Raw genomic sequence first — 18966 nt, forward strand, 5'->3', positions numbered from 1 at the left:
ACAGTGCCAAACGGCTGCTGAAGGGAGACATCCACGCTAGTGAAGGGCCATTAGTCCATCCATGTAGAAGTCTTAATGGGGGAGGAAGCACTGCTGTCACCCTAGTGGGGGTGAGACTGAACCAGAGACCCTCTGATCTTTTCCTCGTTTCTCCATTTGGGGCAGATCCCACTCCCCTCACATTTCCCAGCTCCCTTTCAGGTAATTTCTTCCCCTTTAGATTGTAAACTCCTTGACCACAGGGATTGTCTTTTGGCCGGTGTGCACCACCAGCAGAGTGCCTGGCCTGGGGAAGCAGGGGTCTTGGCCTGCTTCTGACTCTCACTGTTCCCCCAACCTGACCAGGTTCTCCCCCAGTCCTCATCCCCCTGTCCCTCCTCTCAGAAACCTCTTCTGCTCCCCACCTCACCCTTCTGGTTCCACTCCAGTTCTCTCTTGGGTTGGGGGGGGGCTAAAGCCACCCTCCCCGCCAGGCGAAGGAAGGCAGCTCCCTCTGCCCCCCATTTTGGTCCTGGTTTGATGGTTTCTTGGCCCTCCCATACTCAGATCCAGTTTCGGACTTTCCCTACAAGATAATTAGATGGACTCTCCACTCCCTGGCCTCCCAGCCTTCTTAGGGCCAGCCCTCTCCAGCTTCAGCAGAGTGCCTGGGGGTGTCAGACTATTGGAACCCAGCCTGGCTGCCCCAGCAGCTCCTATGGAGCCAGGGGAAAGATGAGGGCAGAGACGATGTCAGTGAACCCCAAAGGGACCTGCACTCCTCTGTGGGGGGCATCTGGGGGGGCCGAGTTGGTTATCCTTAAGAGCAGAAGCTATCTGCCTCTGCCAGCTGATATCCTTGTCAGCCTGGGGACCGGTGGCCGGGCCTGGGGACCATCTGTTGTCTGGCTTGAGGTGGGCAGGACTGGGGGGCTGGGAGTGAAAGCCTTGCCACCTGTCCCAGATGCTGCTGCCAGACTGGGTCATCCCCTGGCCCCTCTGGTGTCTGGCAAGAAGTCGAGCCATGTTCCACAGGAGGGGCCTTCAAATTCTGAAGCCAGCTAGCCTGTCCTCCATGTGGCCCACCCCACAGCCCCCTCACTCTCCCCTATACCTGATCCCAACATGGGGGAACGAGGCAGTGGGAGGGCATAGGCCAGCATACCTGGAAGCCAGGTCTCTCGCAGGCAGCCCAGAGCCAGGGAAAAATGGGATCCTGGATGACCAGGGGCTGGTGGCTCCAGAAAACCCAGAGGCCAGGCCTGGGTGGTAGTGGTGGGAGTCATCCTCATATTTTAGGTACATTTGGAAGGAAAGTTGTCTGGGGATGTCAGACTGGTCCTCCTGCAAGAGATGGATTGAAACAGTTTTGTGTGTGTGACCCCTGGACAGTGGATCCCCTGACGGACCCACCCAGCAGCCCCTGCCGGGGAAGGGAATTGGACAGAAATCAGGGAGCAGGTAGGTGCCCGCCTAGGTCAGTTGTCCCTGCCCAGGTTCTTCTTCCCTTGTACCGATGAGATCTAAGTTACTCCTTATCATATCGTATCGTATTGCAGTTCCTGAGCTTTTCCAAAAGCATTCTATTCCTCAGTTTTTATAGCGCGATACTATTCCACCCCGATCACATACCACAACCTCTTCAGTCATTCCTCAGTTGATGGGCAGCCCCTCAATTTCCAGTTCTTGACCACCACAGAAAGGGCTGCTTGCAATATTTTTCATACAAATAGATCCTTTTCCCCTTTTGTGGCTTTGGGGTTAGCTGTGGCATTGCTGGATTAAAGGTTAGGAACGGTTTGATTGCCCTTTGGCCACAGTTTTCAAATTGATCTCCAAATGGTTGGATCAGTTCACAACTTCACCAACAGGACATGCACTTTCTCACATTCCCTCCAACATTTTTGAAAAGGGGAATTTTTGATCCCTGTTCTCTACCTACAAATGGAAGGCATGGCCAACCTCGTTTAGTCCTCTGATGCCAGGGACACAACTCAGCTCTTATGCTTGCCTCTGGGTGTCAGGGCCATAGGAGAGGCTCAAATCCCAGCTCTCACCCTTCTGGGCCACTGGTCACGGCTCCACAAGGTCCCACTCTGGGCTCCATTTTCTCATCCATAAAGAAGAGGCTTAGACACAATCTCTAGGATTCCTGGTGGGTTTCCTTATAGGTTCTGCTTTTGTCCTTCATTATTGAAGACCAAAATGACATCACTATGTGAGAGACAAGTCACAGTGTGTCCAGCTGTGGCTGATCAGCCCCATACAAGCTTGGAATGCTCTGCCACAGGTCAGATACAAATAGTCTGTGTGAACACCTGGGGGGGTACCCTAAACTTACAGGTGTCATGTTTCCCTTGAGGTGCTTCAAATCTTCCTCATAGAGGGCAGTCCCCTCCCTGATGAGGGTATGTCATGCTGGGTGGTTCTCTGCCAGGGTCTCCCATGCTGAACAGTCAACTCTAACATTCTTCAATGAGGCCTTCAGGTGTCTCAGTATCACGTCTTCTACCCCCCTTGTGAATGCTGCCCTGTGGGAGTTCTCCATACAATGGTCTTTTTTGGCAAGCGTACACCTGGCGTTCTAACATGTCCAGCCCATTGTAGTTGCCCTCTCCGTAGTCATGTTGGCGTGCTCGGCAGTTTAGTTTGAAGAAAGACCCTCAGGGTCTGGGAACTTCTGCCAGGTGATCTTCAGAGTCTTCCTAAGACAATTTAAATGGAAGGGATTCCCTTTCCTGACATGGCACTGGTAGACTATCCAGGTTTCACAGGCATAGAGCAAGGAGGTCAGCACCAATGGCTCTGTAGACCTTCATGTTGGTAGTCAGTCTAGTCGGTCTAATACCTCTTCTATCCCACACTTTCTTTTGGAGCCTCCCAAACACTAGCTACCTCTGGAAATGCCAGTGTCCACCTCATTGTCAATATGGACCTCCCTGGGAAAGGACACTGCCAAGGGCAGTGGACTTGTCCACAGGACTCAGAGCTTCTCCATTTGCTGTCATCAATGGTTCCACAGATGGATGGGCTGGTACTGGATGATGGAGCCCCTGGGTTTTCTGGGTGTTCATTGTTAGACCAAAATGAGACCCGGCAGCAGAGAGTCGATCCATGCTTTGGTGCATCTCAGCTTCAGAGGCTGCACTGAGGGCAGTCATCTGCAAACAGGAGATCATGCACCAACCCTCCCTCCTCTTTGTCTTGGCTTGTAGCCTTTCCAAGTTGGAGAATTTACCATCATGAGATAGAACTTCCTTATGAGAAAGTTGGAGGCAAAAGTGCTGGGGAAACCTTTCTGGAGGTTGACTGTTCAGGAGGCCCTCTTAGCTTCCCCCAGGAAAGGATGAGATGAAGATGGAGGTCTAGGAAGTTCTCTCTCTGTCTGTCTCTCACTCCTTCTGTCTGTCTGTTTCTCTCTGTCTCTGTCTCTGTCTCTCTCTGTCACACACACACACACACACACACACACACACACACACACACACACACACCCGCCCCCAGGGGGTGTGGGTTCCTCTGTATAAAGCTGTGGATCACTCTTGTGGGAGCCTGCAGACAGGCTGGTCAGACAGGGAAGCTGAGGGGTGCCACAGCTGCTGCTGGGGAGCCTCCACCAGCTCCCCCTGAACACCTGCAGCTCCATCTCCCAGCATGAGGCTGCTGCAGACTTTTCTCTGCCTGACAGGTAAGCGGACCTGTCACCTGTCCGTCACTGCCCTCAGGTCATTGCTGGGGGGGGGGGGGTTCTTGTGCTTGCCCAGCCCTCAGGGGCCCTCTGACCAGTTGGCCTTTTTCTCCTCCCAGGCCAAACAGGAACCCCAAATGCTTCTGGAGCCTTGGTTTGCTGATCTGGGCTCTGGAGGGAGATCTCAGGGTACCCAGGTCCTTGAATGGGTAGAAAAGCTCTTTATTTCCTCATCTACTTGCCTTTGTGTTCTACAGATCTTAATGTGTACCCTCACAATACTGAAGTCACACTTTGGGAGCCCCTCCCCAGGTGGCTGCTGGGGCCCTGACCCTCTAGGAGCCCAGAGTCCCAGTCCTTTAGTCTTTGGAACTTCAGGAGACTGAAGGGCAGGGGGCTGCCCTTAGTGCCAGGCCTTCTGAGAGGCCGACTGGCATGTTTGGTCTCTGCCCTGCCCCATCTCTGGGCTGGAGCCAGGCACCTGGCCGAATGAGTGAGTGTTTTGCTCCTGAGGGTCCTGGAAATGCCACTCCTGCCTCATGTAATCCTAGGGTAGTAAGGGACACCCCCTTTGAGACTGTATAGATCCAAAAACCCAGATAGGTTCTGTGTGGATTTAAAAATACAAAAAAATCTATCCAAAAAAATTCCAAAGTGGATTTCTGTCTGAAGTGAAGATGGAGTAGGAAGGAGACACAGGAATCTCTCTCAGGGGCAGCATAGACAGGTTCCAGGGGCTCGCTCTTACCTCCTTAGCAGGTACTCTTCCCCCCATTGGAAGTGCTCGGCATGCCAAACAAGAGGAACTGTCCCCACCCAAGCTATTGACTTGTCAGTCACCTGCACCTGCCTCCTGGACCACGGGTACCTGAAGGTCTCTTACACTGGTCCCAGAGAAAGCCTTCTTGTCCTGGGCTTTGTCATCAGGTGCCTTGAGAAAGAGGGAGGTGCTTGCCAGGGGTCCCCAGCTCTGGGCAGACCCCATCTGAACCATGAGCTCAAATCTTGTCACCTCCCTTTTAGAAGGTCATTGTTTCCTGAGACAGAAGCTGGGCCGAGTGGGGACAGGCTAGCTTAGAGCCATGACATCAGGAGAGAAACCTCTGAGAGGACCAGAACTTCAACCTTTGGGAGACCTTGAACCCCTCAGGCATTGTCAGGAGCCCCCACAGGGGTCACGTAGGGCCTGTTGTCCCTAAGCAGGTTAGCTGCTCTTGGAGGAGGTCATTTCCCCTCCCTTGCACCCCCACTGGGCCAATGGTGGGACAAACTCTGGGCTGGTCGGGCCCCTGTGCTTGTGGGATGAATCCAAAGCCACAAGGGGCCTGTGTGCGAACAAGCTCCGACCAGGATGGAGTAGGGAGCTCCTGGAGAAGGGGGGGAAGCCAGCTGAGCTGTGAAGGAGATGGGCAGGAGAAGGGACTAGAGCCAAGCAGACACCAGACACTTTGTTTTTGCCTTTTCTTTCTCCTGTTTCCCCTTTTGTTCTGATTCTTCTTTCACGATATGACTTATGTGGACCCACAATTACTGTGTTCAGGAGGGGGGAGAGAAGACAGGGAGAAAGATGTGGAACTCTGAAGCTTATAAAAGTGAAGGCTGAAAACTATCTCTACATGTAATCGGAAAAAATAAAATGTTATTATATGTGGGGGGGAGAAGGGAGGGCCTGCCAAGAGAGGAGGGGTCTTGTGGGTAGACTGGACACCAGGGTCACTGGAAGGAAGAGTGTGTGGGGAAGGAGATGTCAGAAACCTGGAAAGTGGGGAGGGGGAAAGAGTTAGGCCTGGAAGGAATTTTGCATTCGCTCGTAGAGGTAATAAATAGGGAGGCACTGGAACTGATTGAGTGGGGGTGACAAAATGAGCCCTGGGCTTTAGGAAAATCATGGCAGTGTCTGAGGAGAGACTCTCCTGGGGAGGGGAGAGACCTGAAGTAAGCAAAGCCCCCCCTCCCCCCGGCCCCCAGAAGCTACACGATGTATGGGGTGAGAGGAGAGGGAGCACCTGGGTGGGAGTAGGGCCAGAGGAGAGGAGGGGTCATTGACCACTGGTTGAATGCGCATGATGAGAGTTAAGGGTGCCCTTGACTTTAAGTCTGGGTGACTCAGAGGATGGTGGGTGATGCCTTTATAGTCATGGGGAAGGGGGGAAGGGAGAGTTGGGGAGAATGATAATGAGTTTGATTTTGGACCTGTCTACAGAACATCCATTTCAAATGACTGAAAGGCAGTTGGATATGCAATTCCTGGAGATGCAGGAGAGGTTAGAGTGGGACAAATAGAGCTGAGCAGCATTTCCATAGAGAGGATACGAGCCATGGGAGTTGGGGAGACACCAAGTGCACTAGTCTAGAGAGCCCAGGGCAGGACCCTGAAGGCCAGTAAGGGTTAGAGGATGTGATCTGGGGGAGAATCTGACAAAGACAGAGGAAGAGGGGTGGTGGGAGGGAGGGGAGAAGAAGAGAGGGAAGCAAGGAGGACAAAGAGAGGCAGAGACAGAGAGGAAGGAGAACAGGAGGGTGGGAGAGAAAGGGAGAGGGAGGAAAAGAGGAAAGAGAAAAGGAAAGAATGAAAAAGGAAAGGAGAAAGAGAAAGACAGATGGAGAGAGAGTGAGAGACAGAGACAGACACAGAGAGAGACAGACAGACAGACAGATAGACGGACAGAGAGGTGGACACTGTCCAGGCCTGCAGGGAAGTCCAATGGACCCCTCCCAGCTTGCAGATGCTGTGATTCTGGGAAGTCTGGGTTGGAGCTTGATTGGAGTGTTCAGGTCGGGTCAACCCCGGTGCCACCCATGGGAGGAGGCTCTATGGGCTGTTGACTGGGCCTCCAAGTCCTTCTCTTCAGTAAAATGGCCGTGTTGGTTCCGGAGGTGCCCAAGGCTCCCTCCCTTTGCTGGCAGAGTTGGGGGGGCCGAGGAGAGGGCCAGCCCTCCCTCTATCCACCATTCACCAAGAGCTGCTCCTAGGGTCCACCTGCCAGGGCTGGGTGTGCATGGATGTAGAATAGCATCCACATCTCTGGTGGCTGAGGCCCAGCATGGAGGCCAGCCATTGCCAGGAACCCACTGTTCTCAATCACAAGATGCAGGTTCACTGGGAGGAGGAACCCAGGAAGAGTATGATTTTGTTATCAGTTTGGGAGACCCCTGTCATCTCATAGGGGATCAGGAAAGAGTCCTCCCTTGTCCCCCTAAATCCCTGTCCCCCCTCCAAGCACAGCTGGGTTTCCTTTCCCTGGCATCGCCTCCCTGCTGCGGGAGGCTTCCGAGGTGGGGGAGGAAGCCCTGGAACCACCCAGGCTGCGGGTGTGCCTCTGGAGCTTGGAGGGGAGGCTACTGGTTGCCTGTGGGGCAGGGAGCGAGAGCTGCCAGGCCAAGCTCTGAGCAAACCTCCAGTCTGGTCAGGGCATCCACATCACTGGTAGAAGGAATGTAGATTCACCTGAGAGCAATCACCTGGCCCCCACCCAGGAGTGAGCCTCGACCAAGTCCTTGCCCTTCTTCCTGGGCCATTCTAGGTGGTCCTCAGTCTCCTCCTCTGTAAGATGAAGGTCTCTAAGGTCCCTGTCAGATATGAGAGAGCTGGACCCCAGTGGATGGATGACCAAAGCCAGCCGGAGTGGGAAGCTGGCTGGACGGCTCTAGGGGCTGCCTCCCCTGGGACCAGAGGGGTCTTGCCCATTCTTGAGGACCTAGGAAATGTAGTCACAATGATGAGGAATGATGGTTGCTGGCCTCATTTGGTCCTTACAAAAACTCTGGGATGCAAGTGCTATGTTTGACGATGGGGAAACTGAGGCAGAATTTGGTCCAGTGACTTACTTAGGGTCACATGTTTTTCCAGACATCTATGGCTGGATCTGAACTGACTCCCAAGTCATACCGGTGCCTCTGTGACCAATTTCCTGGGAGCTTTCAGACTTACAAAGTGCTTTCCTCACGACTCTCTGAGCCATTCAAGTCTAGGGGAATCAGTCCCATTTTATAATTGAGGAAATAGAGACAAGTTTTTCAGTCACCTAGCCAGGAAGTGTCAGACACAGATCTGGAACCCAGTACTGTGTCCACCTCTACCCCTGCTGCCTCTCAGGGGCACACTTTGGCATGGCCTAGTCTGACATCTGGGGAGCTCTCACGTATCCCTCACAAGAACATTTGTGGGGTGACAGGAGTGTGCGACAGCCCTGTCTGAGGGGCGGAAGCCTGTGGGTGAGGGGATGTCGGTATGACACAGCAGGGTCCGTGTGGTTGGAATGGCAGCTGTCAGTCGGTGCTTCTGTGGTCAGAGATGAGACAAGTTGTGCAGCCCATGGGGGGGGGGTGTCTGACAATCTGCCGGTCCCTACTGCCTCCTCTCAGGGCCTCGCTGGAGAAGTGCTGTCCACAACCTCAGGAAATGGGGGAGCTTGTGGTGGCTGCCCGAGAGAGAGATCTGGGGCTCAGGGCCTTGCCCTCGCAGCTGTGGGCTGAGCTGGGGATTGTCAGTCTTTGGGTGACTGCTTCTCAGGCAGACTCTAGACAAGTTGGGGGGCCCAGGCAGGCTCATCATAGTCCTCAGATGTGATCCGCTTGATTCTGAGCCCTGAAGGTTGTGTTCCAACCTTGAGGATTCCCTTCAGGTCCTGGCACCATTGGGGTGTCCTCGCAGCCTGGCTACCCAGGGCATCTTGGCCATGGAAATGAGACCGAACAGTCCCCTTCTGTCCCCAGAGCTGCCCCAGAACCTGGAGATGCTGTACATTCTCCATGCTAGGCAAGTCCACAACCCCCACATGACTGGTACTGAGGAGACAAGGTCTACTCTGCAGATGGCAGGCCAGGGGGAAGAGTTCCTTCACCCATGCCCAGGCATTCACTGCTAAAAGCAGGGAAATGTGAGAGGCCTGGGGTCCTCTGGGACCAGCTCCTTGGCTTTTGGTGCAGCAGCTCATCCTTTGATCTCCAAGAGGATCCCACAGTGATGTCACAGGCAATGCCTTGACTTGAGGGTGAATTGGACTGAAATGAGGCAGAGCTTTGTCAAGACCATTTATAACTCTTCTGAATTATCACAGTAAGACCAAAGTCAAGGTGACCATGGATGGTCCAGGAGGCAGTGGAAGACCTTGGCCTTTCTAAATGAAGGTTTGCCCCCTCTCCCTTTGTCTGAGGCAAGGCCCTTTCAGTGACCAGGAGCTTGATAAGCATTGAGACAAAAGACATCCAACTGTCACAGATTAGCAGTCTGGAAGGGGAAGCGCTAGCCAGGCCAGACCCGAAGTCATCACTATTGACAGTCGGCCCCCACCTAACCTGGGAGCCTTGGACTGGAGCTCTTTTTGGCCATTCTATGAAACTGCAACATCCAGCTCACTGCTGCCTTTGCCAAAGAGGAGGCAAAGAGTCAGAGTCCACAAGAGCACTAAAGATGTTCGCTTTGCTGGCGAGTCACTCTCCTGGCCCTCAAGCACACCCCTAATATCAGCTTCCTCTGGAAGCCCTTCATGTGACCAAGCTGGCTTTCTTCCAAGAAAAGGGAAACAGCAAAACCTTGACTAATCTGGACATTTTCTATACGGGAGGATTTTGATTAACTGAAGTTCTTATTTAAAGACTCTTTACCAGAAATCTATATTTACTTTAGTATTTAAAAAGAAAACCTAAAATATATCTTAGTTCATTCCCCTGCCCTAGCAGGTCAGGAATAATTAAGCCTTACTGGACCTTTCTTTGATCTGTTTCTTTTTTTTGCAAGGCAATAGGGTTAAGTGACTTGTCCAAGATCACACAGCTAGGTCATTATGAAGTGTCTGGGGTCACATTTGAACTCAGGTCCTCCTGACTCTAGGGCTGATGCTCTATTCATTGTGCCACCTAGCTGCCCCCGCTTCTTTGATTTTCAAGTGCAACCATAAGAAAGGCCATTTGGTCCACTGGAGCTAGGGAATTCATCCTCTCCATCTCCACTCAGGAACTACTTTCAGCCCTGGATCCACTCATAAGGATACCAAGGTCAGTGCTGGGGAACCTGGCACAGAGAGATTAGGTTCTTTTATTTCTCAGTGATGGATGTCTTAGAAAAATCTATCTCTGGATGTAGAAAACCCATGCCTTGGAGCCTTGGGGGAAATTACTTAAAGCCGGTTAGGCTCTTCTCTAGGATCTCTCCAGGCTAGGGAATTAGCAAGGTAGTCCTATGTAAAAATGGAATGCAGATATAGGACAGCTATTTATTTCTTCCACAAGAAATGCTCAGTACAAAAGTGTCAGAAGTACCATTGCCAAAAAATAAAGATGCACCAGTTTGTAACTATTGCTATGTTCTTCCAGGATGTGAATGCTAAATTGGCATTGCTCTTTCAACTTAGCTCTGCAACTGTCCAAACAATTCCCTTCGGGTCCCTGTCTTCTGGGGTTCATTCTGGTCCCAATGGTCATCTGCAAGAAGGGAGAGTCAGCCCCACCTGAGCACTCTGTAGCTCCCGGCTTCTTTCTCAACCCACCCATATGCTCTTAAGGCTGCAACTGTCTCGCCTTCCACAAGCCTGGCCTCAATAAAAAGACACCATGCAAAGGAAACAGTTGGGTTTTGAGATCTAGCTGCAAACTCACTTCAATCACATGTGAGCCATTCTTCTTTTCTTGGGGGGCAGGGGAAGGGGAAAGAATAGAGGAAGAAGGTGAGGCCTCTTCCCCTTTTCTCCAGAGGGAACCAAAAAGTTCTCACACACTTGGAAGGAGGGAAAAGGAAAGGACAAATCTTGTCGCTCTGTGGCCAATAAAGGAAGTGTTTGATTGTTGCCTCTGAGTCCGGAGGGGAAGCAGCCAGGTCCCCCAGGTGGGAGCCCTGGGGGCTGTCATTCCAAGCCTATGGGATAGGTCTATAGACTCATCTGGAGAAGGGAGAGGGAAGTTGGCAGGATCTGGTCCAGCTCAGAAACATGACTTCTTAAGCACCTGTTGTTTGGTTTTTCATCCATTCACAGAATGCAGTTTAGCTTCTTACAGTTTTCTCTTACAGGTGTAGAGCAACCCAATCTAGGTGAAATAGGGCTCTGGGTAACTGGGTTCTGAACACCCCATTCCCTCATCCAACAAACATATTTAATCCCTACTCTTTGCTGGTTCTGTGTATGATCTAGGTTTAGCTAAGATAGGAGCCCTGCCCTTGTGGTACAGAAAGTGGACATTGCAATACCTAGATGTGATATGAATCAATGCTTGGGACATGGATTGGGTGGCAGACCTCAAACAAGGTGATCTAAAAGGGCCCTCCCAGCTGGTCGGCCACCAACTGCTTCTTCTCCTCCTGGGTGCGTGATCTATGGACAGACGCCAAGTCAACCAACCCATCAATCAATAGGCATCTGACTCCAAATCAGACACTGCACTGGTAGTTGGGAGAGACATAGACCAAAAGGAGAAATAAGAGATTCTGACTCCCAGGGTCTTCTATTCTGTCAAAGTGAACAGTATATACATATTTGGGTGTCCCAAAAGTCTTAGTGCTGTTTTAAGCTCTCCTTCTCTCATATACACACATGTGCATATAATGTAAAACAAACACACAGTGGTGAGGGAGGCTGTGGAAGGCTCAGAAAGGTCCTATGGAGAAGCCAGTGTTTGAGCTGAGTTTTGAAGGAAGAGATGAATTTTATTGGTTTTCCAGGGCAACTCAACAGACCCCTGGATGGTAGGGAGAGACCCAAAGGACTGCCTTCTTGGGGACACTGGCAAAGATGCTCTCAGGAAAGACAGAGAAAGAGGGTTACTCCATAACTGGCTAAGATGCAAAGCCTGGGTCATTCACCCATCTCCAAGAAGTGGTTGGCCTCAGTCCTAGGAGTAGGAAAACCTCTTTGGGGATGCAGCATCTTCAGGAGAGTTCTCACTGAGGAATGCCTACCAGAATTCATTAGGCTGTCCCCCCCAGTGAAGCCCAGCAACCTCCATCAGACCCAATCACTCCATGTTCTACAAATGGTACAAAAGGTCAATGCTAGTTGGTCTGGGAAATGCCCAAACCCAAAGAATGGTCATCAATAGGTCAGTGGGATTTAAGGACATCAGATCTTAGCTTTGGAGCCACAAGTGAGAAAAATGGGGCCTGGAGAGAATAGGAGTTAGGATTTGAACCCAGACCCTTTAGATCCAAATCCCAGGCTCTGTTTCCTCATCTGACAGAGAAAGGCTTAAGCACAAGCCAAGTGTAAAGCACTATGTCTCTGCTGGTGAAGGTAGGCCAGGCAAACCTACCTTTATGAGTTCATGGGAATCACAGAAGGTTAGAGAGGGAGTGTCAGTCTGAACTGAATAAAGGAAGAGGCAACCAGGCTGCTCTGGTGCATGGAGCTCCACCTCAGGACCCCTGTGAAGGGGACTTTGAGAAGGGTGTGAGAGGAGGGGCTGGTTGGTCAAAGGTCTGGTCATACTCAGCCTGCGGCAGAAGCCCAAGAGAAGGCTCCAGAGACACACTCACCATCTGATGTGGAGGGGGAATCATCTTCATCTGTTTGGTGCCTGGGGGGTGGGGAACCAGAGCAGCCATGAAAGGAAGGTCATAGAAGATTTCATGCCAGGAAAACTTTTCTGGATCAGGGAGGATCTCTTAGAAGGGATCTGAATTAGGGAGCTAGTGGTCAGAAGAGGCATTGGAGGAGGGTTAGGGTAAAAAGAGAGGGAGAGAAGGAGAAAGAGTGAGGAAAAATAAGATGGAGGGAAATATTATAACTTTGGAGATCAATAGGATGAACTTGCTCATAAAATGGGAATGGATCAGAACCCAGTGGTATTGTTAATGATTACAAGAATAAAACGAGAGCTACACATAGAAGAAAAGTAAAAGGCTGGAATAGAACTTATTATACTTCGACCAGTACAAACCGAATAATCAAAAGCAGGGGTAGCAATTGTGATCTTAAAGTTAAAATAAGTTAAATTAAAAAAAGAAAAATAGGGAAACTACATTATGAGAAAAGGTACCATAGATAAATGAAGTTATATTAAGTTCTAAACCAATATGCACTTATGATTTGGCACCCAGATTTTTAAGGCAAAATGTAAATGAATTACAAATTGAAGTAGATAACAATTATAACAGTGGGGGACTTCAGCTCTTCATCTCTCAGAACTAGATAAATCTAACCTTCCCCCCCCAAAATAAAAAAGACATCAAGGAGATAAATGTAATCTTAGGCTAGATATGAGAGAGCTCTGAAGAGAACTGAATGGGAATAGAAAAGAATATGCTTTTTCTGCTTATATATGAGGGCCCCAAATTGGTTCTTATACTTTGTTTTCCGAAGAAGGCCAAAATGGCATCAATATGTTAGAGGCAAGTTACAATGCATCTGACTGTCTCATCAGCCCACTACGAGCTCGGAAGGCTCTGCCACAGTTTGGACACAAATTATCCCTCTGAACACCTGGGGTGGGTAAACTTACACATTTCACACTTCCTTTGAGCTACTTCCCTTCTGCCTTACTTCTAGAGTACAGCCCTTCACGGACGAGCACATGCCATGCTGGGTGCCAGTGTCTCCCATGCTACACAATCAATTCCAAAGTTCTTTAGAGGGACCTTCAGGGCATCCCAGAATTGCTTCTTCTCATCCCCTTGTAGAGCACTTGCCCTGTGGGAGTTCTCCAGGTCACAAAATATTGAGACTTAAATGCAGAGAAGCAGACATATGAAATGCATCCTCTTCAGGTCATATGGCAATAAAAATTATATTTAATGAAAAACATGGAAACAGATTAAAAATTAATTGGAGGGGTGGCTAGGTGGCACAGTGGATAGAGAACCGGCCCTGGAGTCAGGAGTACCTGAGTTCAAATCCGGCCTCAGACACTTAATAATGACCTAGCTGTGTGGCCTTGGGCAAGCCACTTAACCCCATTTGCCTTGCAAAAACCTAAAAAAATAAAAATAAAAATAAATTAATTGGAGACTAAACAGCTTAATGTTGAAGAATTGAGTGGATTAAAGAAAAAGTCATAGAAACAATGAATAATTTTATTAAAGAAAATGAAAATGAGACAACAGACCAAAACTTATGGGATGCAGCAAAATCAGTAATCAAAAAACCCTGTATATCTCTAAATACTTATATCAGTAAAATAGAGAAAGAGCAGATCAATGAATTAAGTGTGTAACTTTTAAAAAAATAGAGCAAGTTTATGGAACACCAGTGCACTAGAGGAGTTGTGAACTGATCCAAACATTCTGAACACTTTGGAACTATGCCCAAAGGGCAATAAATTGATCAAACTATACCACTACTAGGTCTATAGCCCAAAAAGGTCATAAAAGGGGGAAAGACTGACATGTACAAAAATATTTATAGCAGTTCTTTTTTGTGGTAGCAAAGAACTGGAAATTGTAGGGAATGGCTGAACAAATTATGGTATATGAACGTGACGGAGATTTATGTAAAAAATTATGAGCGGACAGACTTCAGAAAAGCTCAGAAGGGGCTTGCATGAACTAATGCAAAGTGAAGTGAGTAGAACCAAGAGAACATTGTACACATTAACAGCAACATTGGGTGTGATGATGTGTGACAGAAGCAGTTTTTGAGTTCTATAATTTTCTGTCTCCCTCCCTTCACTTGCCCCTCCCCATGACAGCAAGTAATCAGATATAGATTAGGCATGTACAATCATGTTTAACATTTCCTTATTAACCATGTTGTGAAAGAAGCATCAGAACTAAAGGAGGGAAATATTTTTGTACACACAGGTCCTTTCTCCTTTGTAATGTTCTCTTTGGGATACAGACTTAGTAGTGGTATTGCTGGATCAAAAGGTATGCTCAACTTTTCTAGACTTTGGGCATAGTTCCAAATTGCTCTCCAGAATGGTTGGATCAGTTCATAACTCCACCAACTGTACATAAGTGTTCCTGTCTTCCCATTTTTTCCAAGGAGAATTCATGAATAGCCAAGAAATAAAAAGCATTGTGAGATGTAAAAGGGTTTGTATAAATAAAACCAGTGTAGCCAAGATTAGAAGGAAAGTAAAAAATTGGGGGGGGGACTTTTTTTATAGATTGTTTTTCAGATAAAAACCTCATATTTCAGGTATATAGAGAAATATGTCAAATTTAGAAGAAAATGAGTCATTCCCCAATTGGTTGGTTGGTTGGTTAGATCTTGTTCTTTGTCATCAAAGACAATCAAAATGACATGACTATGTGAGAGACCAGTACCACGTATCCAATCTGAACTCAGAATGCTCTACTACAGGTCAGGCACAAACAGTCCAGGTGAACACCTGGGGTAGGTACTCTAAACTTATGCTCTCACACTCCCTTTGAGCTGTTTCCATTCTGCCCTCAGAGAGTGCAGCCCCTCACTGATGAGGGCACGTCATGCTGGGTGGTCCTGGGCCAGGGTCTCCCATGCTGCAGAATCAGTTTGAGAGTTCTTAAGTAAGACCTTCAGGGAGTACCTCTATCTCTTCTTCTGACCCCCCCTTGTGAGCCCTTGCCGGGTGAGTTCTCCATAAAATACTCTTTGGTAAGCGAATCCTTCCCCAAAATATATGAACAGGCAGTTTCTGGATGGAGAAATCAAAGTTCTATACAGGCACATGAAAAATTGTTCTAAATCATTATTGATTAGAGAAATGCACTTTAAACAGTTTTGAGAAACCACCTCACACCTACCAGATTGTTTGAAATGACAGAAGGAGGAAATGACAAATATTGGCAGGGATGTGGCCTTTGCCTCAGTGCCCTCAGCAGGCAATGGACTACCCCAATCAGACACATTTTGTTTTCTCCTCATTCTTACCTCCACTGGTTCCCTTGTCCTGGTCTTCCTGGCCAGAGGGCTGTCTATCCTTCTTGCTCCCCTCTGTGAGCCTGGAGGCCAAGGCTCTAGGGGAAACTGCTGGGGGAAACTACTGAGGAGTGGGTTTCAGTGGGTCCCTTCTGGGACTGGGGGATCCCGAGGCCTGGGGAGACTGCAAACCCAGTCTGGGGAATGGCAGACATCTATCCACATGGCTCTGCCTCAGAAGACCTCCCCATTCACTGACTCATCTTTGGTCCAGAGCTTTGATCAGGGACATTTCCTACCATTTTCAAGGGACTTTGAGGACTTCTAGATGTTTTCTCCTGGGTTGTTCTCATGGCCACCCTGGGAACTAGGGACTATTGGGATTCACAGATGAGGGAACCAAGGCTGAGAGAGTGATCTGATAGATTTGGCCAGGGTCATCCGGCTTCTAGGGGTCAGTGCTAAGAGGTTAAGCCAGGCCTCTTTGTTTCTGATCCAGGCCCTTTCTCCCCATCTTCCTTCTTGGGAGCCCAACCCTGAAGGCCAGATTGAGTAAGGAGTAGGTCTGGAGCATAGTGGTAGGGGATGGAGGTGGGAATGTGACCATTGGAAGATGCCCTGCCTCCTGATGGCCCTTCCAACACTGTCCCTGCAGGCCTCACCTCCCTGAGAGGTTTCAACCTCGATGTCAGCAGATCGTGGCTCACACCTCCTCCAGACAGTGGTCAGGGCCCCCAGGTGCGGGAGGTCCTACTGCATCAGAATAAGGACAACCAAAAAACCAGGTGAGTTGGAAAGAGGCCCTGTGCACCCCCACTGCACCCTGGCCATCCCTTGGAGATAAGGGGGCCCCAGGACAGACTGAGAAAGAGGGGTCAGGCAGATAGAATGAGACTCAGATGTCATGAAAGCCTAGAAAGGAAAAAGTATCCAGATGTGTGTGCATGGGAGAGAAGGTACTTTGCAAAGGCTATGAGGAGCTAATGGGAAGATGGAGAAGAGGCCAGAGTCAGGGGTTCCCTAGTCAGAACTGGGGAGTGATGGAGACAGGAATCATATGGGCATTCCTGGGAGGGGAGGACCAGAAGGAAGCAACAGAGCCAAAACAGAGGTCAGGGACTGCCATGCAGTACTCAGAGAGTTGGAAAGGAACCCCCAACCCTCGGAGAGCTCTGGGCCAACCCATACCTGAGGAAAAATCTCCATAGCTCCATTTGGAAAGCTTCAGCAATGGGCCAGCACCTCACTCCTGCCTGACAGCCCCTTCCACCTTGGGGACAGGGTCTCTGATAGGGAAGTCTGATTGACATTAGGTTGCATTCAATCTCCTCTTGGCGGTTACTTCCATACAGGATTCTTGGTCTAAGTCAAAGAGAGTCTCTAAAGCCCTGAAGTCTGTCAGCTCTTGGATGGTTCCCTGAGCCTGTTTTTCAGACCAAACACCCATTTAAGGCCTCCAGAACTCAATCAAACCCTCCACAGCAGAGGCTGCCATGGCACCCACAAGTGGGACTCAAAATTCAATGAACCTAGCAATTTTTTAGGGATGAATTAACTGGTTGACCAATGTAGCAGGCTGATTTTTAGGTTGATAATTTTGAATAGCCCTTGAATGATGTTATAAATATCCAAATGGTCCTTGGCAGAAAAATGTGGCTGATCAGGACTTCAGAGGGGCCTCATATCTCCTTTCCCTAGACTCTCTCTGACTCTGCTTCTGTCTGTCCGTCTCTCTTTTTCCTTCTCTCTGTCTGTTTCTCTTCTCTCTTCTCTCTCTCTCCCTCTTCTCACTCTCTCTTCTCTCTCTCCCTTCCCTCCCCACCTCTTCATTCAACCTAAGATCACATTAGACTTTGGAGCTGCCTCCTTCTATTGCTGACTCCTATTGCGTTTGAAAGCCCTAGGTCTTTTCAGACAAACGTCTAACTGGGTCTCTCTCATTTGGGACGTGTGAAGTCAAATCCTTTAAAAACACAAAACCAAGCATTATTGATTGCTTTTACATTATCTGCATTTCCACATATATTCCTGCCACTTTCCTTCCCCAGCAAGTCCTCCCGGATATAAAAAAAAAGAAAACTAATTTGATCAAACTAATCAACATGTTGACCAAGAATGAGTTTTCCACACCCGCAAGGATCCCCCTCTACAAAAAAGGAGAGGCGGCTCATCCTCTTACCTCTTCTTTGAGACTTGGTTTACTCATAATAACACAGTGTTCAGATTTTGTGCTTGGTTGGTCTTTTGTCACAGACTTGAATGTGTTGCCTTTTTCTCTTTTTCTTTTTACTTTTTTTAAATTTCAATTTTCTTTTTACTTTCAGTTCTAGATTTTTTTGCCTCCCTTCATTTCCCTCCCCCACCCATTGAGAAGATAAATTAGAAAACTCATTATTCTAATATGAAGTCATGCAAATATATTTCTACATTAGTCATATTTTTACAAAAATGAAAAATAGATGCTTCAAGCTGCTCTTAGAGTTCATCAGTTTTCTCTCTGGGTAGAACTGTCTTTTTTTATTATTATATTATATTGCCTATCCACGAGTAATTGATATCCTTCCAACTGCTTGGTCTGCCTTTATTTGTGTAAAAACTGTTTTGTAATTGTGTTCCTTTGGTTCTTGGATTTGTCTTAGCAGATCAACTCGCAAGTGTTTGTCGTTATCTGCAGTTTTTAGTGGAATTCCTTTTTTGTCCCTTCCCACTAGGCTTTGTTGATCATAAATAGAAATGCTAACGTGGGGGTTTGCTTTATATTGTGCAACTTGGCTCAAGTGGGTCACGGTTTCACCTAGGTTTTTAGTTGATTCTCCGTCCTCTGCGTCCTCTGCCAAGGGCGATTGCTCAGTTATCTCACTGCCTATTCTTATTCCTTCAGCTTCTTGTGGGGTTTTTTTTAGGTTTTTGCAAGGCAATGGGGTTAAGTGACTTGCCCAAGGCCACACAGCTGGGTCATTATTAAGTGTCTGAGGTCACATTTGAACTCAGGTCCTCTTCACTCCAGCGCCAGTGTTGTATCCATTGCACCACCTAGCCGCCCCAGTTTCCAATTAATTTTTAACCTAAAATTCAAAGGTCTCCTTTTGAATGAAATTTGGTTGCATCTTGCTGGCCGTGGACTCTGATGGGCCCACCCATCTTCTGCCAGACCTCTTGAACTCAGGCCTCATCTAAGGAGCTCAGCTTGGTCTCTTCTTCCTCCTGGGCTGTTCACTCTTAGGGCCTCCCATTGCCCCCAGGATGGGGGTGGACTTGCATCCCAGAGCCAGCCCAGACTGCCTCTCCTTCTCTGCCCCAAGGGGCAGGCCCCAGGGGATTCCCCCATTTGGGCCCTGAGCACCAGGTCTTGGCTTGGCAAGAGCATCAAAGCTCTGGAGCCACTACTTGACCTGTGGCTCCAGGAATGGCCTTCAACTTCCCTGGGTGGCCTGCTCTCAGGGTTCTAGGCATCTGGGAGGGGTTAGGGATTGTTTTCTCTAATGTTCCTTGCAATCCTGGGGGGGGGGGGGAGGACCAAGAGCCATAAGG

At 48.9% G+C, this 18966-nt stretch overlaps 1 protein-coding gene across 1 annotated transcript in view; it reads left to right on the forward strand.

Annotated features, from left to right (window-relative positions):
* The first annotated feature begins 3461 nt into the window (after window positions 1–3461).
* ITGAE (integrin subunit alpha E) overlaps window positions 3462–18966 on the forward strand; it is a 52435-nt gene continuing 36930 nt past the window's right edge. The window contains 2 exon segments of the mRNA XM_074190530.1: window positions 3462–3667; window positions 16091–16220. Of these exon segments, the coding sequence (XP_074046631.1) occupies window positions 3634–3667; window positions 16091–16220 (164 nt within the window). The 5' untranslated portion in view covers window positions 3462–3633.

Source organism: Macrotis lagotis, chromosome 6 (genome assembly GCF_037893015.1).
Source record: "Macrotis lagotis isolate mMagLag1 chromosome 6, bilby.v1.9.chrom.fasta, whole genome shotgun sequence".
Taxonomy (NCBI): domain Eukaryota; kingdom Metazoa; phylum Chordata; class Mammalia; order Peramelemorphia; family Peramelidae; genus Macrotis; species Macrotis lagotis.